This window comes from Carassius auratus, unplaced genomic scaffold, assembly GCF_003368295.1.
Source record: "Carassius auratus strain Wakin unplaced genomic scaffold, ASM336829v1 scaf_tig00214963, whole genome shotgun sequence".
In the NCBI taxonomy this organism is placed as follows: Eukaryota; Metazoa; Chordata; class Actinopteri; order Cypriniformes; family Cyprinidae; genus Carassius; species Carassius auratus.
This window is the reverse complement of record NW_020527884.1, coordinates 88,839-114,119: the sequence shown is the minus strand read 5'-3', so window position 1 is coordinate 114,119 and position 25,281 is coordinate 88,839. Positions and strand designations below refer to the sequence as shown.

General features: G+C 37.8%; 2 protein-coding genes across 3 annotated transcripts in view; both read left to right on the top strand.

Annotated features, from left to right (window-relative positions):
• The window catches only part of LOC113093309 (zinc finger protein 239-like), a 56,625-nt gene extending 48,701 nt beyond the window's left edge, over positions 1-7,924 (top strand). The window contains exon 4 of one of the 2 annotated variants that reach the window (XM_026259115.1): positions 6,228-7,924. In XM_026259115.1, the coding sequence (XP_026114900.1) occupies positions 6,228-6,807 (580 nt within the window). In that variant the 3' untranslated portion in view covers positions 6,808-7,924. Of the gene's footprint in view, positions 1-5,710 lie in introns of both variants that reach the window. The other variant, XM_026259116.1, reaches the window with a different exon arrangement.
• An 11,297-nt stretch (positions 7,925-19,221) lies between these two features.
• On the top strand, positions 19,222-22,427 carry LOC113093324 (uncharacterized). Its single transcript, XM_026259141.1, has 3 exons — positions 19,222-19,338; positions 20,317-20,473; positions 20,841-22,427. Exons 1-3 carry the CDS (start codon positions 19,275-19,277, stop codon positions 21,346-21,348), a joined length of 729 nt encoding a protein of 242 aa, XP_026114926.1. The 5' UTR covers positions 19,222-19,274; the 3' UTR covers positions 21,349-22,427.
• The last annotated feature ends 2,854 nt before the right edge of the window (positions 22,428-25,281 follow it).

Sequence of the window (25,281 nt, the reverse complement as noted above, 5' to 3'; positions counted from 1 at the left end):
GTCCAAGTCCAAAAGTTTCGAGTCCAAGTCCAAGACCGAGTCCAAATGAAAGAAAAAAGGGTCCTCTTCAAGACCACATACTTAACTATAATGTTTGTGATGCGAGAGAAAGCATATCTCCTATTCTAAGAAAATCATTTTACATTATTATTTGTAATGATCAAAAAGCATGTGCAAAGTAACAACTCTGTAGGTCAGGGGTCTCCAAACTACATCCTGGATGGCCAATGTCCTGAAAAGTTTAGCTCCAACTGGCCTTAACACACCTGGAAGATTAGTGTATCTAGTAAGAGCTTGATTAGGTTCAAGTGTGTATAATTAGGGTTAAAGCTAACAGGGGCGTTACACAAGATCCTGGGCCCTATGCATAGGCAGTCCTGATGGGCCCCCATGGCCCCCACCCATGAAAATATCCAGGTAAAAAATATATATTTCAGATTCATACTTTTCAAGGGCCCTCTCTTCCTTTGGGGCCTTGCTAATGAGTACTGGTTTTACCCCCAGTCCGACCCTGGGAGCTAAACTTGGATAAATAAACAAAGTTTGGAACTGTAAGGTCAAATAATTTTTATGTACTTTATTTTTTGTTGACATTATATCTGTGGTCAAAAATGTATATGACTATGCCTAATTGGCACAGTGCACAGACACACGCAAAGCTCGGGACAAATGCGCGCAGCAAGGCTAGAATGGATACGTTTGGCTCTACTGGACATGCGCACATAAATACAGCTAAATTTTTGTCATACTGTACTAGGGCTTGCATAGACTAGTCGAGCTCTGTGTGAAACAATCGACTACTCCAGCATGTATTAACCATAATGCATACAAAGTGTTTGCAAGTACGACGTGAATTTTAGAATTACAATATTGCGTGGAGCTGTTACTATATGACCTTATCTATGTTGCATGTAAAAATAAAATATGTAATGTAATAATTAGGGTTGTGCCTGAAGCCGAATACCTTATTCGGAATGGCACGGATAATGGCTTAAAAAACGAATAACGCTCAAGGAATAATTCTGCCTGAATACTCGGCTGAAGCTGACACAGTCTGGTGTTTGCTAGATAACAGGTGAGCCAGGGCATCAGCGCCAGAAGTGAATGAATGTAAACTTTATGAGTGAAAAGAGAGCAAATCAAACACCGCATTGTTGTCGCCTCTCTGTGCATCTCTCAGAAATCAGAGCATTGCAAGAGTAATTTTACCTATAATAATACATCATAGCTACACGTTATATTATTTGTATATACTTAAAAGGCAAATATTGAAAGCTTAGGCTACCATGATACGAATGAATGGAATAAGCACAGCGCGCTCACCAATCAAACAGCCGCGCTGGGCGTCTCAGTCTCTCAAAAACCAAATCAGTTCTCTCTCAAGGGTAGGCTAATAATCAGCTTCGATACGGATACATTGTCTACTTGTCCTACATGTTTGCATATTTACCTTTTGCTGGTTTGCGCGGAACACACACATCTGTTTAGTGAAGTTCATTAACATTAAGACTCGCTCAAAGTGTTCTGCGTAATGAGAATGTGTGCATTGAATGGATTCAGTCGTGTTCAAATGATCACTAAACGTTTGTCATGACATCTCTCTGCTTGCATGATAAATATTATTTTAGAAATTAATAATTATTTCAGTTTAACACGACATACTTGTTCAGTGATAACTACGAAAAAATATATAAAAAGTCATAACAGTCTTATCAAGTAACTGTACGATATTGTATCCGAATGCAGATAGGAAAAATTTTGTGATTGTTACAGATACAAATACTGGCTGTTACATGAAAATGTAAATATGTAATGTCATATATAAAGTTTTTAAAATTTACATATGTAATTGTTGCATAAGGCTATACATTAATACGCGTTTATTGATTAAAAAAAAAGGCTATCTAGGTGTAGACATAAATAAAACACAATCTAACAGGTAGAAAATTAAATTAGAAACATCTAAACTTTTCAGGTCGCAGTGAGTGCACCACTGGTCATGCACATCCTTTCCCGGAACATTTACATTTACATTTACATTTAATCATTTAGCAGACGCTTTTATCCAAAGCGACTTACAAATGAGAACAATAGAAGCAGTCAGGTCAACAAGAGAACAACAACAGAATACAAGTGCCATGACAAGTCTCAGTTAGTCTAGTATAGAACGCATAGCCAGGTGTATATAATTTTTTTTTTTATATTAAATGAAAAAGACAAGAAAAGGAAAAGTACTGGTGTTAGTAGGTTAAGTGCAGGCGAAAAAGATGAGTCTTTAGATGTTTCTTGAAAGTGAGTAAAGACTCCGCTGTACGAATTGAGATTGGGAGGTCATTCCACCAGGTGGGCACAGTCCAGGAAAAGGTCTGTGAGAGTGATTTTGAATTTCTTTGGGATGGCACCACAAGGCGTTGTTCACTTGCAGAGCGCAAGCTTCTGGAGGGCACATAGGATTTAACCAGTGAGTTTAAGTAAGTTGGTGCCGTGCCAGTGGTTGTCTTGTAGGCAAGCATCAGTACCTTGAATTTGATGCGAGCAGCTACTGGTAGCCAGTGTAACCTGATGAGGAGGGGAGTAACATGAGCTTTTTTGGCTCATTGAAGACAACCCTCGCTGCTGCATTCTGGATCATTTGCAGAGGCTTGACAGTACATGCAGGAAGGCCCGCCAGGAGAGCATTACAATAGTCCAGTCTGGAGAGAACAAGAGCTTGTACAAGAAGTTGGGTTGCTTGCTCTGACAGGAAGGGTCTAATCTTCCTAATGTTGTATAAGGCAAACCTGCAGGACCGGGTCGTTGTATCAATGTGGTCAGTGAAGCTTAACTGATGATCCATCACAACTCCTAGGTTTCTGGCTGTCCTCGAAGGAGTTATGGTTGACGAGCCCAGCTGTATAGAGAAGTTGTGATGAATCAATGGGTTAGCTGGAATCAGCAGTAGTTCAGTCTTTTGTAAGGTTAAGCTGAAGGTGATGGTCATTCATCCAGTGGGAAATGTCACTCAGACAGGCTGAAATGCGAGCAGCTACCGTCGGGTCATCAGGCTGGAATGAGAAGTAGAGTTGGGTGTCATCAGCATAGCAGTGATAAGAAAAGCCATGCTTCTGAATGACAGATCCTAAAGATGTCATGTAGATGGAGAAGAGAAGTGGTCCAAGTACTGAGCCCTGAGGAACCCCAGTAGCAAGGTGGTGTGACTTTGAAACATCACCCCTCCAAGACACACTGAAGGATCTGTCAGAGAGGTAGGACTTAACCCACAGGAGAGCAGTTCCAGAGATCCCCATCTTTCTGAGGGTGGACAGAAGAATCTGGTGATTAACAGTGTCAAAAGCAGCAGACAGGTCCAGTAAGATGAGTACAGAGGATTTTGAAGCTGCTCTTGCTAGTCGCAGGGCTTCAGTAACCGAGAGCAGAGCAGTCTCAGTTGAGTGGCCACTTTTGAAGCCAGATTGGTTGCTGTCCAGGAGGTTGTTCTGTCCAAGGAACATAGAAAGCTGGTTGAACACAGCCCCCTCAAGTGTCTTTGCAATGAATGGAAGAAGGGATACCGGTCTATAGTTTTCAAAAAGCGCTGGATTTATAGAGGGTTTCTTGAGCAGTGGGCTTACCCGAGCCTGCTTGAATGCTAAGGGAAATGTTCCAGATTGAAGAGAGGAGTTGATAATGTGAGTAAGTGAAGGTATGACTGAAGAAGAGATCGCTTGAAGGAGGTGAGTGGGGATAGGATCAAGTGGACAAGTAGTAGGATGATTGGAGAGGAGAATTTTGGAGACGTCCATCTCTGAGAGTGGGGAGAAGGAGGATAAAGAGTGTGCATCAGTCATTGTGAAGTTTTCCTCAGTCTGTGGTGTGGAGAATTGTTCACTGATGGATCTCGTCTTATTTGTGAAGAAAGTTGCAAAGTCGTCCGCTGTAAGAGTCGATGGAGGAGGTGGAGGCGGCGGATTAAGAAGAGAAGAGAAAGTCTTGAATAGTGTCCGAGCGTCACAGCAGCTGTTAATTTTGTTGTGGTAGTAGGATGTTTTAGCTGTTAAGACCTTTGCAGAGAAGGAAGAGAGGAGTGATTGATACACACTGAGGTCCGTAGAGAACAATACTGAAAGCTAAGGCAAGATGGAGAAACAGATGATCATAGTTGTACAAGGATAGCCATTTTTTAAATGAATCTATTAGCAGAGCTACTGCAAGTGATTTTAAGTGAATTCCATTTATTCTTTGCTGAAACTTCTGCGTCATCATGGAGAGCGGGTCATGGTTGCCCAGCAACAGCAGACGCCACTGGAGCGCAAGCGCAGGCTACAGAGTGCTTTGGAAATATGGAGAGCGCCGCGCCTAGCGTTTTCCACACGTTTTCAGTCGCGACATCATGCAAATGTGGTTTTGTTTTGAAGGAGAAATTTTTTATTTTATTTTTTTGCTGGACTCGGTCGAGACCAACTAGAAGACTTGGCGAGTCCAATGGCCAAGTCCGAGACAAGTCCGAGTGCAAATTCAACGAGTCCGAGACGACAGAAAAATGTCTCGAGTCCGGACTCGAGTCCAAGACCGGACTCGAGTACTACAGCCCTAGTTCGTACATGCTGCCCTTAGGGTATTTTTAAGAAAGCACAATATCACCTTCCACTGTTATGCAGATGATGTACAAATTTATTTGCCTGTCAAAGCAAATGACAAAGGTTATTTTCTGTCATTACTTAATTGCCTTAGAGATTTAAAAATATGGCTGGATCAGAACTTTCTTTGTCTTAATGAAAATTAGACTGAGATTGTTGTGTTTGGTCGTCCTGGGTATTTAAGGGCTTGTGTAGATGCACTTGGTAATTTAGGTGTATATGTTTGTCTGTTTACCAAGAATCTTGGTGTGATTTTTGACAGTGGTTTTAAATTTGAAAAATAAAGTAGTTCTTTTGTAAATGCCAGTTTCTTTCAACTGAGACTATTGGCTAAAGCGCTTACAGTTAGTCAAAAATGCAGCAGCTCTGCTTTTAACTGGGACTAAAGAGTATGAGCACATTACCCCTTCACTACACTGGCTTCCTGTCCTCTTCAGGATTGATTTCAAGATTTTATTGTTTGTTTTTAAGCTTTTAAATGGGTTGGCGCCTGTGTATTTATCAGAGCTTTTACATGTCCACGCTCGTGTTAAAGCACTGAGGTCATCCAATCAGGTGCTCCTCAATGTACAGAGAGCTAGGTTGAAAAATAACGGTGACCAAGCTTTTTCAGTGGTGGCACCTAATTTGTGGAATAGTTTACCTGTAAACATAAGAACTGCTCAGACTGTTGGAATTTTTAAGTCATTACTTAAGACACACCTGTATTGGCTTTTATTTCAAGTTGAGATGAGACATTGTGATGTTTTACTGTATTTGTCTATTTTTTGTCTAACTTTTTATTTTTATTTTCCGGACATTAAGCACTTTGATCAACCATGGTGGTTTTATGTGTGCTATAAAAATAAATTGAACTGAACTGAACAAAGACCCTGGGGTCAAATTGACTCCAAAGAACAACGATGCTTCAAAGTGTGTAGAGGGCATTGAAAAAATAACATGTTCATTTTGTGTTATTTTATCGAGTTGTCCCCATACAATCTGAAGCAAAGAAAATTAATTGTGTATTTACAGATGTTAAGCATTGAATGGGTTCACTTTTATGTTCACTTTTTTTAACAAGTTACCAAAAATAATTTTTACTTTTATTTCAGAGTTAATTGAAGAAAAAGAGGAGAATGAAGAATCAAATGAAGTTGAGGAGAAAAATCATGTCAAAACTGGAGGAAAACCAATGAGTTGCACTCAAACCAAACCGAAAGATTTAAAGAAAAAAAGAGTCAAGAAATCTTTCACCTGCACTCAGTGTGGAAAGAGATTCACACACAAAACAGGTTTTGAGCGTCACATGAGAATTCATACTGGAGCAAAACCAGTCTCTTGTGATCAGTGCGGGAAGTGTTTCAAACAATCCGCAAACCTGAAGAGACACATGAACATCCACACTGGTGAGAAGCAGCACGCATGTGATCAATGCGGTAAAATGTTTTTATGGGTTTCACTTTTGAAGAAACACTTAAAAGTTCATGCAGAGGAGAAGCCACATCCATGTCATTTGTGTGGTAATAGGTTTTTGCATCCACAAAGTTTGAAAGTACATAAGAAAACGCATACTGCTGATACAGAGTACATGTGCTTTGAGTGTGAAAAGACTTTTAGTTCAGTGAGCAGTTTAAAACAGCACCAGAGGATCCACACTGGAGAGAAACCTTATAAGTGTGCACACTGTTACAAGAGATTCAGTCAGTCAGCAAGTCTGAAAAGACATGAGAGGATTCACACTGGCGAGAAACCTTATAAGTGTTCACACTGTCACAAGAGATTCAGTGATACGGCAAGTCTGAAAAGACATGAGAGGATTCACACTGGCGAGAAACCTTATAAGTGTTCACACTGTTACAAGAGATTCAGTGCGTCAGCATATCTGAAAACACATGAGAGTATTCACACTGGCGAGAAACCTTATAAGTGTTCACACTGTAACAAGAGATTCAGTCAGTCAGCAAGTCTGAAAAAACACGAGAGGATTCACACTGGAGAGAAACCGTATAAGTGTTCACACTGTGACAAGAGATTCAGTCAGTCAGCAAGTCTGAAAAAACACGAGAGGATCCACACTGGAGAGAAACCTTATAAGTGTTCACACTGTGACAAGAGATTCAATGTTTCATCAAATCTGAAAAAACACGAGAGGATTCACACTGGAGAGGAACCGTATCACTGCACTGTACGTGGGAAGCATTTAATTTAGTCATTTGTTATACACAGTCATATAAAACAATCACAGTAAGGCCCCGTACAAACGGAGACACATTTAGCTGTATATGTACATTTTTCCTGTGGTATATATGTTTTGTCCAGAGAAATCCGGTGTTTTGGGAGAGTGAAATCCCTATTTCTTGAAACTGGGTCCCAGAGTGCATAAATCTTAAAATGACACCTTTGCATTTTCATGTGTACAGCCAATCCGTATATTTTGTGAAACAATGATGTCATCACCCCACGTCTCAACCCTACGTCATGTAACACAAACAACAACAACAATGGAAGACTACATGTTTGTGTTCATGCTGCAGAAGAGCAAAGAGAATAGATGAGTGTCAGCGAAAGTGAACTAGACTTTCAGTGAAAATGTTCTTTGATAATGTAAATGTTCTCTGCTCTGTTTCTGTACAGTGAAAGTGATATGATAAGCAGGGGCGGGTTTAGTGATTTGGGGGCCCCAAGCAAAATACAGGAATTGGGCCCTATATACTAAACAATTTTCTACACAATCCAAGGTTGATAAAATTATAAACTTTAAAATAAATTTATTTTATTTACAAATTTAAACTGAACTGAAGGAAATTATGCATTTAGATGCTTGAGGATTATTTCAAGCAAACATGAAGTGTGCTTGTTCCTTCACAGAAATGAGTGAGCACCATTTAAAACAATAAACATATAATACACACTGTTGCTTATTATTAAAATACAGCTTCAGATGCATGACATTTTCATTTGTAGGGTCCTATGAAATCCATTTTAATTGTTAACAGCAGCAGCTGTCGTCATAGTTGTAAAAGTTGTTGAAGCTTTGTTGGCCACGCTAAAATAAATAGACATAGTTAATTTCAGTCTGCCTTTTACCCCTGATTTGTGGCTGTCAGCTTGCATGTGATTTTACAATCTTAATTTCCATTGCTCCCAGCTTAAATACCGTTTTACAGACGCAGCAAAATCCTTCCCCGTTTTGCCCATCAATGGGCTGCAACCAAACTGTTCACCTTCCAGCCACTTCTTCTGGAATTTGCTCTTTCCCATTTTTCTGCTTTTATTTCCATGTCAGTTAGCTGTTTTCCAAAAACCCTGCATAATGACAATTTTGCACCGGCCGGAAGCAATCACCAAACTGGTTAAGCGTTTATCACACTAATGTACATATTTTGCAACAGCAAATCATGAAGGCTATATTCAAAATAAATTGATAATATACATTGTCTTTAATAATATCCAGGGCTCCAGACCAACTTTTTTTTTTACTTGGAGTACTGTAGCCCCTTACTGAACATTTTTAGGAGCACAAGCAGAAAATTTAGAGGCACACCTTAAATCAACCTGCAACGCAGTTTTTCATATTTCCCCCCATTTTGACTGATATACCAACAAATGCCTTTTACAGACATTACAATGTGCAGTTTTATTTTAAGTTCACAGGCTCCAGACTAACATTTGAGGGCAGCAGTACCAGAGCCACTCAGATCTACAGACAGTATTTGGTAGCTCTGGGGTAAAGTTAAAGCACTGAGGTTGAGTTAAGTTGTAGATCAAATTAACTTCATTATCATTTATAAGTGTTGGGTGATATGGTCATTTTTCAAATCATCATATCGTCAGTCAATGAGATCGATGATGCACGATATTATCGTGCATGCATGGAGCAAGAGAGAGACTCTTTGTTCTTGTCATAGCATAACTATTTGGTGTTTTAAACCGCACAGGTGCACGAGAGAGTCAGAGAGAGCCTATATAATTTCGGTTGCACTTTATTTTACAGTACTAACATGTACTTATAGTGTACTTACAGTGTATTTATCTAAGAAAGTTCTGGTAATACAAGGTAACTACATGTGGTAGGGGTAGGTTCAGGGTTAGTACCTAGTTATTGTAATTACTATAATAAGTACATAGTATGTACATGAGGAACAGGACTGTAAAATAAAGTGCTACCAAGATTTCTTTACCGGATCTTTATCTCTTACACCAAGCAATAATCTGTAAGAAATGTTACGAACAGATAAAATAAATGCTGATAGTGAGCTATCATGTCAGATCGCTCTTTCAATAGGAAAAAAAAATATCCCACCCACTATATCAACGTAGCTTGATATAATAATAATATTATTTATCATGCAGCCCTAAATAATATTATTAAAAAAACACAATAAGACAAATACAATAGAGATTACAAATTAAACTCTTTTCAGATACAGTAGGTTTTACTTAACATGGATACATTTTTAGCATCTTTTATTGGTTCACATTAACATTAATTTGGAATGCTGTCCTTTTAAGACGAAAGGCATGCATAAAATACTGACACATAATCAGTTTTCACACACCTGTTCACTTAATCCATAACCTACTGTATTTACGTGAGATACTCGACACAATAAACATTTGGACTGCTGTGTGTGTATTTGAGCGCTGAGAACTGATCGCGCGCTGTATATGAGAACTGAGGAAGTGGATCGTGTGCGCGCGAGAGAGAACAATTCTATCAGCATGATTCCACACATCCTTCCCTTCATTAACTTTTTTTAAAATTACCATGAAAGGTAAAAATCTACTTAGGGATTAATCTCCTGTTAATCTTGAGTACCTATAGAGTAGTACTGCATCCTTCATATCTCCAAAAAGTATTTAGTTTTATTATATTTATAAGAGAAATAGTCTGTACCGATTTTTTGTCCGGAAAAACACGAGCGGCTCGAGGCGTGACGTGTGGGCGGAGCTAAAGCATCACGAGCGCGAGTAAAGCTTTTGCGTTGCAAGTGTCTGGAAGCTGTGACATTACCGTGAGGAAAAAAACATCATCCAAAACAAACCATGGCTAACAGTCAGATTCAGCGTATATTTATGATCCAGAATCAGATCCAGAGGTTGAAATTGAACAAGAGCAGCAGCAGCAACGACTACAGCAGGACGTCTCTATGTAGTATGTATTGAAACTGTAAACTTGCTTAGTGGTTTCGAAAAATGACTAAGTTCCACTTTATGTCGTCTTTTTCTTTTTTTTTTCTTTTTTTTTAAGGTGTACATTCGGAAAGTGCAGTTTGATGACAACATCGCATGTTGTTTACTTGATGTGCTCATGCGCCGATAGCTAAGTTAACAACACAGAGATATTTGAAGCAGTTTTACTCACCACCTGAGGTTCCAACACACGATCGTGACCCTTTTTCGTTGGGACTGCATTATCTTTAAGAAATAAACGATATGCAAATCCGGCGTCAAACTGGGCCTTGTTTGTAAAACAAGCATCTTCGAAATGCAGGGAACAAACAAAAACACTTGCACAACTCCGTTGATGCTCTGTAAAAATGAACTCCATCCACTGGTCCCTTAATGCTGTTTCTCTTTTGGTAATCTGTGCAGGGTTGTCTTGCCCTGGCAACCAAAAACACACTTCTTTTGTGACATTTCGCTCTCGCTCTGATCAGTAAAGTCTGTTGTGCTCTCAGTGCTCTGCTATACGGGAGCGCGCGCTCTTCCGGCAGAAGTGCCTCAGGACCCATATAAGGAAACTTGTAACAAACCGGAAGGAGTATTTTCGGAACAGAAATACTCCTTCAAACGTACAACTTAATTTTTGAAACTTTGTCCATGTTTAGCATGGGAATCCAACTCTTTAACAGTGTAAAAAACTCAGTATGCATGAAATAGCATTTCACACCCCCCCCCCCCCCCTTTAAAAAGCCATATTTCTGCTATGGTAGACTCATTTTGTATGAAAGCTATAGACAAGCACAAACTGGGTGCTTAATGCAAATGTTATTGTCCGCATTTACAAAATCAGGTGATTGTTCGTCCATCTATGTAAATGTGTCAATATGTATAGAGACAAAAGAGTGAGGTTAATCACTTTGCAAAGACACTGATGAATGACCAGAAAACAATCTTGAGCTTTAAGTTTTATTTCTCATCAAACACAAAACAGCTTTAAACAAATAGTGTTAAATCAAAGTGAAATCCCATTTTAATTTTAATTCTTTTTTTTGTATAGCACATTTCAAGACCCCAAGGATGCTTTACAAAATAACAGAAGGAATTGGCAAAAAATACACCAGAGAATCAGACAAAGAAGTGTTGACAAAGAACTACAGATAATTAAAAACAAGAGGTCATGCAATCATAAGATGAACATCAATTATGTCAAGAAGGTGCTCATACAGACAGAAACGGGGAAATTGAGAAGCAGAAAGGTAAATGAGTTATTTAGAGAACAAAGTCAGTAGAAAAGTTTTAAGTTGAGACTAAGGTCTGGAGAGAGGCTGCAGTTTTTAAGCAGTTTTCTAATTTCATCACTTCTGACGATTCACAACTTCAAGGAGACTTTGTTAAATGTGTGCTGTGTCACTGGAAAACTGCATTTGTTCTCTGGTTTATAAATGTCCTAAAGAAAAGTATCATAAACTTTTAAAATAGAGTTCATAAAGTTGTTTTCTCGTGATCTAGACATAACAATATAGCTAACTTCAGAAAGTGAAAAGAGAATAATAACGCTCGTCTTCTTCTTAGGGGTTTCCTGATTGGACAGTTTAAACGTGTATCCCGGTGTGAAAACGCCCAGTGTTTGGGAAACTCCTCTTTGTTCTGCTTGAGCTCAACGGCTGCAGTCCTGGATTCAGTGAGAGCTGAGGAACAAATCACTTTCAGCAGAAACCGTGAACTAAGAGTCCTCAAAGCTTTCGGACGCAGCTGCAGCGATCTTCTGAGGAGAGGGGAGCAGTTCACGGTATTTCTCATCTTTAAACAACGGTAAAACACACTTTACACTGTATGTTTGAACAGTACATGAGGTCGTTTCTGTTTTGTTTTCATCGAGTAAGATGTGCGTTACATTAAGAGTAGCAGGAAAACACAAGGAGTTCATTAAGAACTGAGCGATTTTATGTTTTTGCATGTTCATGTAAATGATGGTTTCGATGTTTGCAGTAATGTTGCTGTTATGATCTGCGAGGATGATAAATGCGAACAAATATCAATTCTTGCTGCTACGATTTCATCGAAAACATAATTCTTCAAGATTGTTCTTTGGCAGATCAAATCTGTGCAATAAAGTTAGTTTCAAGTTCAAACTTAAATATCCATGGATAATTGCATCGTTTAAGGGACCGTCTGCAAATTCCATCCCAAAAACCTTAAACAATGCCCAATCGATCTTTGTAACGAATGATTTTAGAAGGTTGTAGTAAATGCAAACTGACTTACTTAATGTGAGCTGCAACAAATGGAAAGTTATTGTACTTGTTTAAAGACGGTGACTGAGGTAAATAGTTGAGCGTGACACTTAACTTCAGAGGTATTTGCAAATGTCACCTTTATTAAGTCAGTCGAGACTCTAGCAATGTACTACAAACCTCCACATACAAAAGTCACATAGATTGAAAAATGTTATTAATAACTATATTTTGATATATTTAAATATATTAAATTCAAATAGAAGAACATATTTCATACAATATTTGTAAATATATTATGAAACGTATATTTAAATTATTAGATTTTGGCTGCTTTTTAATATTTTTCATATTTATTAAATGTATAAATATTTTTTATCTGAAATATTTACATTTACTTTACATGTAAATACGTTTAGATATCAGACTATGTCCATATATTAATTTCTAATATTTATTTTAACATTACATTTTCTGTACGTGTAAAATGTATTACATTTCTATAAATCCAAACCCAGCTACCACAGTTACATCGTGACCATATTCGTCGCAGCGACGTACCAAATACGAAGTATGTCCTAACGACCAAAATACCACAATATTTACACCTCACCTTCAGTCTGTGTCCTGATGTGCTCTGACCATTACCTTGAAATACACAAATAACTAATAAACTCAAACCTTCTCTGGTGCAAAAATAAAGCTTATGAACTCTAATTGTAATTGAGAATGAGAAGTCACGTGCCGATTTGGGTTGATATGGGAGGGGTCTGAGCCGGTCGTCCCTGATGGAAGGATACGCTATCTGTTGCCAGGGGCAATGCCTTCAGAACTTCACAGAGGCGCGACTGAACATTTCAGAGCGCTTTCATTTTTGCGCATTTATTTTGTCGGCCGGACAGATCGAGACGGATCTACGAATAAGAGAAAGAAAAGGAAGAAAGTAAAGCAATGCAAAAACATAAGGTGAAAGAAAGTGGACATTACAGGAACAAGCTCACATCAAGCGCAAAACAGCGGTGTTTGGAGAAGCTCCCAGGCAGCTCCCTGCAGCAGCACAGAGACCTGAACCATATACCTCAGTGCACACATATGGACATTGGGAATTATATTGTTTACAATGTAAGTCAATTTGCATTCACGCTGTTAATGGCTTAATCTAACCCGGACATTTACATCTCGCAATCACACATTTAACTACCCTAGCTAACCCAGAACTGGTTTGTCCACTTTGCAGCCCCCAACAAAAAAAACCTGGCACAGTATGTGTCATTGGGTTAAAATCAAATTATAACTAAACATACACAGCTTTAGCATAAATCAAAACATGTTGGAAACGTTCGTATACATTGAACATCTCGTTACAATCTAGTGTTCAGTCGCAGTTAATTCTAAATGCAATGTAATTACAATACGCTAAAACTCATGTGAATAAACTTACTTTGGCCAGTACAACACTGTTTTCATCACTTGCTGTAAATGGACCCAGCCACAGCAGAAAGCCTCGTAACTTTCCAAACACTTGTGGCTTTTAAACTCCTGCATTGTGTAGTAACTTAAACCAAAAACAATATAATTCCCAATGTCCATATGTGTGCATGGAGGTAAATGGTCCAGGTCTCTGTGCCGCTTGAGAGCTTCTCCAAATACCGCTGTTTTGCGCTTGTTGTAACCTAAAAAAACGGTATTTCATTGTTCCTATGTTTTCCATATGTATCGTGTGAGGTACTGCAGCAGTTTTTAACGCAGCAGTAACTTCCAGGCATGGTAAAACAGTGCAGAATTGCGAGAACCTCCTCTTAACAACACATTTAAACAATCCTGTTTCGCCGCCGGTATCATTCGTTGTCGCTTTCATTCTGTTGTACTGCGGAGCTTCTGTCACGAAAACAAATTCCTTGTATGTGTAAACATATCTGTCAATAAAGCTCATTCTGATTAGGATTCCAACATGGCGGAGACCGTGATATCGAGGGAGGGGCTTTGTGCTATGACGACAACTTCTCATTCTCAATAGAATTATGGGGGATTCATATTAAATGCATTCATAATGTGAACCAATACAAAAACCTTAAATTTTAATAAATGATAGACAAAAACACACTGCATTCATTCACAAATCGACATTTATTCCGCGCTACTTAATACAAAAACCAAGCCAAAACATTTTGAACACTGCACCTGTTCTTTAACCATGCAAAGTGTTACCAAGTCATGAGCACAGAAAACTGAACACATCAATTCATAGATTACACAATATAATCAATAGAAAATGTATTTATTAAGGATGTTATAGTTAATGACGTTATCAGTGAAAATAATTATCAGTACACTTATTGATACAACTCTACATAATTTGGTGCAAAAAAAAAAGACATGATAAAAAGATATGAAACAGTTCAGCAGATACTGCACTTTATTTTCAGAAAGAAAGGTAAATTTGTTCCCTGAGCGTTGTATATGAGGCACCTGGTAATGTCTGGTGGTGAAGTGCTTTAGGGGGCTTTCACACTGGCAGTTTAGTGCGGAATGGGGCACAGTTCACATGAAAAATCGCTAATGTGAACGCTGTCATCGGAACCTGGTGCGCACTGGGGTACCGAACTCGAGACTACCTGGAGAAGGTCGTCTGAGTTCGGTTGCTCCCGAATTGTGGCGCGCTTTACGTGAATGTGCAAGCAACACGGACTCAGGTGCGCACTTGTTCAGAAAGTAAAGTATTCCGTGCATGCGTAACACTGTCGATATCATTGTTTCCTCAACATACAAGAGAGCCGAGGTTGATTCCAACCACTCCTAAAAGTCAAAATTATATGAATTAAAATGAAATAATTAAAATGTAATTATTAATTATTATGCTGTGCATAATAGCACCAAAATAACACCATTTTCAATGTGCCTTTGCGATGACATAAGGTGACTGCAAACGTACCTGGGTTTGATACTACTATTGAGTGTGAAAGCAAACCAACGTTGAGGGCGGCGCTGGGAACAATCGCGCTCTGGCTCGGACCGCTGCAACAAGCCCAGCGTAAAAGCCCTCTTAATTACATGGTATGCAGGAAAAAAGTTGGCTAAACCACGTGCACTATTTATAAATCGAGAGAATGAATTAGTAAATTGTGTGGACGATTTAGAAAATGGAGGAAATTTTATAGTAATAGTGTGCACGTTTTAGTAAATTGAGGGAACAAATTAGTAAAATGTGCACACTATTAATTTTTTTCTTGCATGTCATGTGCGGGGCTCCGTATTTAATACTGCTTCACTATCAGAAGATAAACCATACAAACAAACAATATTGCAATTACCAAAGAACCATAATTACTGAGCTTCTCAGAAGATTAAAAAAAAAATAAAGGAGACATGAAATAAATTTTTTCAAATTCAATCTTATGCATCCTTGCTTTTAAGTCTCTCTCCCATGTACATATACGTACATATATACATATATACATATACGTACATATATATATATATACATATACGTACATATATATATATATATATATATATATATATATCTCAGTCAGGTGCGACTTATTTATCAAAATTAATTTGACAAAAATAATTAGCATAGAGTGCCCTCTCGAGACGGTAATGTTTTCTATTGGTTCTTAGTTTTAAATAAATGCAACTTATAGCCCAGTGCGATTTATGTTTTTTCCACGTCGTTACGTATTTTTGGACTAATGCGACTTATAGTCCGAAAAATACGGTATATATATATATATATATATAGAAAAAATGTCAATCATTTAAATACAAGTTTTAGAGCATTTATCAAGCTGAATTTTTCAAGTTTGTTGGAACATAAATGTAAACTTAAATATACATTTAAATAAAATAAATACAATTGTATAAATAAAAATCAATTAAACTGAAAAAATATAAAAAATGAAATGTATAAAAATTTTATAATAGTAGTGCTGCAAACCCACTAGCAACTAGCAACATTTGTGTTTGGTATAAATGACACAGAACATCTAAAGTGTATTCTAATTTCAAAGTTACATTGCAGTCCGTTCATTATTAAAATAAAGTACAGTCAATCAAACATATAAAATGCTTCCGAACAAATGTGATTCACCATTCTGGGCAGCTCCAGTACAGCTGTCTCTCCGAGCAGGGTGCTGTCTGTGAGCGGGGCGGAGTAACGTAGCCCTCAATCACGCTGCAGTATTTGTAAGAGCTGCCAACTTCTCCACCCCATTTACAGAGTGAAATTCTTTGACTACCTTTATCTCCCAGGACTGTTGTTGAATCTTCCAAAAGTTTTGGCTTGGGGTCCTTTAGCAGCACTTTCCACTGCACCAATAACCCGGGGCTGCCCGCCGACGTGCCTGACTTAAATCGGCGCTACTAAACACGGATATCCGCCGATGCTGATATATTAAAAAATGACAAATATCGGCCCGATATATTGGCCGACCGATATATCGGTCGACCTCTACTGGATACCACTGCTCAAATCTTTCAACCATGAGAAATGCAGTTCCAGCATGTCCTCACATCCAGTACAGCAGAATGGTCAGGATGACCTGAAATATATAACCAACTTAAATCAATTTAAATGTATTTAGTCTTGCGCTGAGTGATACTGAAACAACCAGTTTGGTGGGGGTCTGCTAATCAATGGCGGCGCCTGGGGAGCCTTCAATAAAATATGAAACCATGCCCCCCTGGAAAAACACCATTAACACCCAATAATGAGCTATAACAGAATGTGTTGTTCTTGAGGGAGAAAATGGGAAATGATTTATCCCACATACACTGAACATGATTTCGGCAGCCTCGGTCTAATTAACGTTAAACTTTATACAGTGGTTTATAAGTACACTATGACTTGTGTGAGCTTCATCAAGAGCGAGCGGCAGACATTAAAACAAACCAATTATGGTTACTACAGTTAAAGTTTAAATAATTAAAAAGTCTATACTGTATAGTTTGTCGTGTTAAATTTCAAATATTTTAAAACCGATATATTAGATTTTAAGAGTTAACGTTACCTTAGACCACCACTGAGATTGCTTTTGAGCTAATTAACCAAACAGAGCATTTACTTAATAAATTGAATTAGAAAATCTACAAAAATACGAAACACTACTCCTTTTTGATAACAGCTAATGTTATATCAGTTAAAAACTATGAATAAAAGTTTATAGTGCTTACCTGTTCCTCCATGTCCATCCGCTGGAAGTTGACCGCTACAGAAAAAAATGACGGACACGCACACATTGAGCTCTAAACTCAGAAAGTGACGTGGGCTGCTAGTTTAAATGTTAATTTGTCCCGTGCTCTCTTTCAATAAATCTCTTTTCATTATCAACATTTGCTAAGTAAATTGTTTGTTTTTTTTGTTCTTAAATCATTGGCAAATATTTTATATATATATATATATATTAGTGCTGTCAAAATTAGCGCGTTAACGCATTCGATTAATTTGAAATATTTAACGCGTTAAAAAAAAATAACGCAATTAACGCGGTTGCAGTTTTTTTATTTCCAGTTGTGGCCTATGTGTGTTCAACGTGCAAAGAAATATGGATAAGACCAAGGAAGGACTTTTAGACGGAAAATTTCAGTATAAACTCTGCCGGATTACTCTTCAGTCTGCCACAAGAAACATTACTCTTCATTTAGTCTGCCACAAGAAACAGCAACATTAAAATCATGAACTCAAATGTCATTGTTTAAAAAAAAAAAAAAACAATGACTGTAACAGTGCGTAAATCAGACCTTTCTGTAACGCAAACGTTAATAAGCTTAAACGAAAATAACGAAATAATTGTGTAGCGGAGTATTTTTTGTACACAGTGCCGCGAACTGCCAATCACTCCTGTGCGCGTGCATCACTGTCCTCCTCAGCAGCAACTTGCGCTCTCTCTCTTCATCAAGCTTTAAAACAAAAAGGGGACAAAAAGATCATATTGTCTTTGTCATATTGTCTTAGGCTATAGATTAATTAGATAAATGAATATCTAAATTTGTGCCTTGCCGTCTACGGTATTTTTTTAGAACTTAGAAAAAAGATGCTGCAGCCAATGAGCAGCCAGCGGGGGCTGCAGGACGACTCAACCTCCGCAGACAGTTTTTAATGTTTATCAGACAATAACTACTCAAGATTTTGCTTTAGTATAACTCACAACGAGTTTCACACACCTTCTCCGGCCACGTTGAGTTGTTGACACTTAACAGTGGGAAAAGCGACACATGCGCTATTCACTTGTGTAACTTAAGGGTGAATGGGTAATGTGATTCTGCTCTGGGTGGGATGAATTAGGAAGCTTGCTTTGTGAAGGGCGCTCTGAAAATCAGCAGTGCAGGTAAAAGATTAAAACCTCTATTAAAACAGATGTCCAAATGCGCGTACCGGTACGCTACAAGCACGTTCTGGGCGCACGGAGAGGTGGCGGTACTGAGTACATGTGCGTACCGGCCCACTTAAAGCACTGGCAATGACTATACTTTGGAATTTTTTTGCAGTCCACTAAGAATTCAACATGGAAATCATTTTTGTTTTTTATTGGCATTGATTGTTTTGAAATTCAAATGGTGCTTACATGCCTGTGTTTTTATTTCTGTAATAAATATGGCTTTCAAGCCAACAGTTAATTTGGAGGATATTGATGGTTTATTGCAGGTATGTTGTTTACATGAGAAAATCTGTGTTACAGGTTAAACAAAAATTCCAATAAACAATCATATTTTGAATTTAAATAGTTTCTTTGTCTTGAGTTTACATTAATTATGTACATTTTACATCTACATATCCAAAAAGTTTCAGTCTTTTAATTGCGATTAATCGCGATTAATTAAAAAAAATTGTGCGATTAATTAGTTAATTTTTTTTAATCGATTGACAGCACTAATATATATATATATATATATATATATATATATATATATATATATATATATATATATATATATATATATATACCTGTAATATTCTCATCCTCACAGTCGTGACTATGTTTTGAAGCAAACAGAAATATCTGGAGGAGTATCATCTGAACTGAGATATTCTGCTGTGAAGATGGAGTTTGTTAAAGAGGAGAGTGAAGAGAACACGAGAGAACCAGAAACCTGGAGAATAAAAAACGAGGAACCAGAAACCTGGAGAATAAAACACGAGGAGCCAGAAACCTGGGGAATAAAACACGAGGAGCCAGAAACCTGGGGAATAAAACACGAGGAGCCAGAAACCTGGGGAATAAAACACGAGGAGCCAGAAACCTGGGGAATAAAACACGAGGAGCCAGAAACTGGGAGAATGACCAGAAACACAGAGAATAAAACACGAGGAGCCAGGAGAATAAAACCAGAGGAACAAGGAGGTTGGTGTTTATTCAGCATTCATCTGTAAATAATATTTGTGATACATACACAAATCCTTCATGCAAAAATAAGACGTTACCTATCAATAAATTGTCTTAAATCCATGTTTTAAAATTCTTATGGAGATGGAACTGCACTGACACTGAGAAGATTTCATTATTACTTTAATTAGACTTTATTACCGCTTTTTGAAAATCAAGAAACTGTATTGAACTCGGAGCCTGGGAGACTGAATACGTTTTTACGCTAGTCGTAGAAACCAGCGGCGTAAAGTTAGTTTTAGGTTCAATGTTCGCCAGACATTTGCTTTCGTGTGCCACTACTCTAGTCGTCAGTCCTACAAAGATACCACAACCACGATTAGTTTTAACATTATGCAACAACTTTATATCAACGTTAAAATATTATTTAAAAATAGCCTAAAGGCCTGTTCACACCGGGACAGATGTTTAACACCTCGTGACTAAACAAAGTGCGCCAATGTGAGTGTGCACACCGATGCGAAAAACGCCACGCGTAAAAGCATAATTTTTTTTTTAAAGCCTCGGGTTCGTTTTTTTGGTTTGACGCACCTCGTCAAAAACTATATGACCAATGAGATTGGCGCTTCTGAAGTTACAGTAAAACACAACTTGGGGGCGCTCAAACACAAAACGGTCTTGCCGAGCACACATACGTAACGGCGAAGATATACGCCAAGTAGCGCCTACACTGCCGGGAAGAAATAAGACGAAGAAGATGCAAGGCAAGATGAATGTAGAGCTGCTGGTCTCATTGGTGTCGGAACATAAAGAACTATATGACAAACGCGACAGCGATTACAAAAATCTTGATAAAAGAGAACTGTTATGGAGTGGTATTGCACAGCAAATGGGCCTTGATGGTGAGATTCATTTCACTTAATTGTCTTTCATGTACATAGGCTTGTAATTTTTTCCTACAAACATTTGACAATCACCATCGTTTGTGTGCTGTAGTGGAGGAGGTAAAACAGAAATGGAAAAGCCTGCGAGATACATATACAAGAAAAAAGCGCGAAGATGATTGCCGAAGTGGACAGGCTGCTAAAAACAAGAAGCCGTGGAAATTTATGAAGGTCATGGAGTTCCTCGCAACATCAACTGAATTTCGAAGGTATTATCATTAGAACATTACAATACATAGCTGTGTGAGCTCTACTATAATGCATTGACATTAAACATCGATTAACATGATATCATTGCATGTTCCCTGTTCACCATAGGATCACACCTCTAGTTCAATATGACCCATGCTTTTTTGCTTAAGGGTGAAGATCTTTTCATGTTTTGTAAAATACCCTTATCTGTTAAACATATTTTATTGGATTGTCCTGGACTTATTACAAGTAGAATCCTCTTTTATGAAGTTACTTCACTTAAGGACATATTTAATGAGATTATGCCTGAAAAGGTTTTGGATTTTTTTATCATGTGTTAATTTAAAAAAAGTTTTCTGATGTAAACTGAATTTGTTTTTACAGTGTTCACAGCAATATTTCTCCTGAAAAAATGGATGAAGGGGTTGACCAGGTGGTGGTTCAAAAAGAAGTGAGCGACAGAGAAGAAGCATCAGCAAGCACGTCTCCAGGATCATACTTCTCCAGCCCAACTGTGACAAGGCCTACTGTAAACAAAAGAAAACGGCCAGAGACACTAGACCTCTTGGACCGGTACCTCTTATCCAAAGAAGCCAGGAAAAGTGAGAAAGAGGAACGCAGAAGAGAGAAAGAGGAGCTCAGAGAGCAACGAAGAGAGCAACAAAATGATGAAAATTACTTGTTTGCTCTTGGCTTGATACCAGTACTAAGGAGATTGTCCCCAGCCGTACAGTCTTCGGTCAAATTAAAAATACATCAGCTGTTGCATGATGCTGAGTTTGGCCAAGCCTCTTCTGCTTTTTTTCCACAGCAGTTGCCGGTGTCCTACCATCAGGTCCCCCCTCAGACCCCAACAAACTATGGCTGCTCTACAACTTCTTGGCTACCCTAATAGATGTTTATTATATACATTTTAATTCTGTATTTTTTTTCTGTTTTTTTTTTTTTTTTTTACATTCAAGCGCCACCTTGTGTACCGGGGTATTTCTGTTTTACATTAAGCACCATCTAATGTCAGGGAATGAATTTGCATGTTCACTCGGCTCATCCTCAGCGAAAATCGCTTGGGTGTGAACACAAAAAACGCGTTGCCGATATTCGTCCCGGTGTGTATGACCCTTAAGTGTATTGTAGCAGCAAATTTAAACCAGAGAAAGCTTTGATGTGCTAAAGCAGTGCTTGATGCATAAGGGATCATCTGACAATTTCACCGATTGCTTGACTTCTAACATTTAAAATAAAACATTACCAAACTAAGCCGTGTATAACTCAAAGTGATTTACTACAGGTGGATTTTGCCAATACCTTTTCTTCATATATGCAGTACAGTACACAATTATGTTAAAATATATATTTTTAATATATTAATTTTTAAGCCTTTTGTTTTACTGGGACACAGGAAGTGTCCTCATAAACCATGTTTATGTTGTAGTACCCATAATATTATACACATTTGTGTCCTCATAAAACATATATACCACTGTACACAAATAAATGAATCAATGTAAATATAAATAATGTGCTGTAGAATCAAAAGCCACTAGGAGTGTACTACAACCTTTAAAACATGAAAAAAGAGAATTAGGTGATTTTTGGTGAATTAGTTTTTAATGAAATTATTTGTGTGCTATACAAGCAGTAAAGGTGATATTGTGAAAATGTAACCTTTAGTAAATCAATCTGGTCTCTACGAATGTAAAGAGAATTAGGTGATTTTTGATTAATTAGTTTTTAATGAAATTATTTGTGTGCTATACAAGCAGTAAAGGTGATATTGTGAAAATGTAACCTATAGTAAATCAATCTGGTCTCTACGAATGTACAGCAACCAAAAAAAAAAAAAAAACATTGTGAATTTCAGTATTTTTTTCTAAGAATAATTATGCACTGTTTGTAGAGTATTGGAGTTATTGACAAAGTTTCACCTGTAGTGACTTAGTCTTGAAACTACAAGCGTACCACAACCTTTGGAACATGAAAAATTTTTTTTGGTCAATTACAGTAAATGTATTTCATAATTATGTACTTTATGTACAGAAGTACAGAAGATGTATGTTTGAAGTCAGTCTTTTTTTGTCAAATACATTTTTATTCAATTATCAGAAAAACCTTACAATAATCACATGATCCAGGATTAATTTTCTTATATGCACAAAAAATAAAATTGTAACACCCTATCGCAAGCCTGTTAATATACAATACAGTGACATTCAAAACTTGTACATTGTAACTTTTATGTTACAATATGTAAGGGAAACAGGTCAATTTAGCTCAAAGGGAATCATTTAAGATTTTAAAGGGAATTTGAACAGAATCACTGTTTCACGGCTGTTCACGGAAACGCGCCTGCGGTTCAGTGAACGAGCCGGTCGACCGATGATGCCATCTCCACTGTCGTCCACTCAGCACTCACCCATCTGGGAAAAAAAGGACTCTTATGTCAGAATGCTGTTCATAGACTTCAGTTCAGCATTCAACACAATCATCCCTCAGCAGCTCATCATCTACAAGCTGAGTCAGCTGGGGCTCAACACTTCGCTGTGCAACTGGCTGTTGGAATTTCTGACTGGAAGACCTCAGGCAGTACGGGTCGGCAGCAACACATCCAGCACCATCACACTGTCCAAGAAATCACAACAGCGTCTCTACTTCCTCCGCAAACTGAGGAGAGCCAGAGCCCCGGCCCCCATCATGTACACATTCTACAGAGGGACCATCGAGAGCATCCTGTCGAGCTGCATCACTGTGTGGTATGGCGCCTGCAACACGTCCTGCCGAAAGACTCTACAACGCATAGTGAGAGCAGCTGAATAGATCATTGGAGTCTCTCTACCCTCCCTCCAGGACATTTATGGAACACTTCTCACCTACAAAGCCCTCTGCATCACAGATGATCCCACCCACCCATCACACAGCTTCTTCAGCCTGCTGCCATCAGGGAGGAGACTGCGGAGTCTCCAGGCCAGGACCAGCAGACTGAAGGACAGCTTCATCCACCAGGCTGTCAGGAAGCTGAACTCCCTCCCGAACCTGCCCCCCCCTCCCCTCTTCTTCCCCAGGCACCACTGAACTATGAACCCCCCCCCCCCCCCCCCCCACACACACACACACACACACACTAATTATATGATGATATGCACGAGTCACTTGTGCAGCATTGGTCTGCTCACTCACCGCTCACTACCTCATTCGGCATGGAACTACCTCATCAGTCCGTTAAATAACTGCTCTTGGTCACTTGTCACTTGTCACTTTAATCAGACTTAAGATATTTTTAATAAGTGATTTTTTTTTGCACTAAAAAATCTTTTAACTGCACTGTTGTTCACTTCATTGATTTGCACTATATCTGTCATTTACCTTGCGCTGCTTTATTTAACTTTATTTTTAACTTTTATTTTTATTATATGTCTTTTTTTTATAATTCCCTTATTGTATAATTGTATCTACATTTTATATTTGATCTAGTTATTTTTTTTAGGCTTTAATGTTAATGTTATCTGTATGCACCGGGGTCTGAGAGTAACGTAATTTCGATTCTCTGTATGTATGTACTGTACATGTGGAAATTGACAATAAAGCAGACTTGACTTGAACTTGAACTTGAATGTAGGCTGCTTACTGTGCAGTTACTGCTGTTAATTTTAGATGGTTACAGTTATTGTTTTCAATAGCCAAAAGCAAGTTTGGCCTATTAAATACCAAATATCTTATGCACACTTTCCTTCTTTCTGGTTTGTTGCAAGATAAAAAAAAAAAAAATCGGACATTGGTATCGGAATCGGCCAGTTTGCTTGTAAAAAATCGGTATCAGAATCGGCCATGAAAAATCATGATCTGTGCATCCCTAGTTCAGACTGTGTAACCTTGGAAGAGCAAAGGGCTATAAGGTGGAGGACTGCCCTCTTCCTGGGTCGGTTTCACTCTACAGGAACTCAGTGTTGTTGTATGACTGTCTGACTTTCTTTGCAAAGAATAAAAGCTTTATTTTTAGTTATACCTGAGAATGAGTCTGTCTCTTATGCTGATGAGAGTTGATTTAAATTTTGCCACGACAATAACTTGTGATGTCATTACTATTGTTTGTAGCGGCAATTTGATCATATTTATACCTACTTCAATGTAAGAATGTATATTCAAAATGTATTGTTGAAATAAAATGTTGAATCACATTTTAATCTTTTGTTGTTTATGAAACAATACATTTTGAATATACATTACAGTACACATACAATCTACAGGATAGATTATTAAATGAAAACATTTCTTTAAAACAAAAAGTAAAAACCTGCTTGTGGTTTTGTCTTGTCTTTGATTTATTTTAAGCAATATATATAGAAATAAAAATATTATAGGTAATATATATGTTATCATTTTGTTGAATTAAGAATCAGTTGACATCAGATGTAGTGGGGGTACTGATTATTCAAACATTACATTAATGTTAGCTTTGAAATAATGTACCCCATTGACTTAGATCATGCGGTCTGGAACGCCACCCACGCGGCGCCGGGTCTGTGAAGCACCTCCTCAGTTCTCACATACAGGAGAATACCCCTACTAGGACCTGTGAGATTCTGTTTATGATTTAACTTAAAACATTGTATTAAATTTTTTAAGTTTTCTTATTTTATTTTGGGGATATTTCATTCATGTTTGGACATCTCTTAGCGGTCTAAAAAATGTAAGGGATAATTTTTTATATGTATCATCAGAAATGTTTATTTTATATACTATGCTATATATAAAATCACATTTAAAATAAGAAAAAATGTTCTTCTTCTTTTTTTAAAGAAGAGAATGCTGTGTTTTATAAGTTTGATAA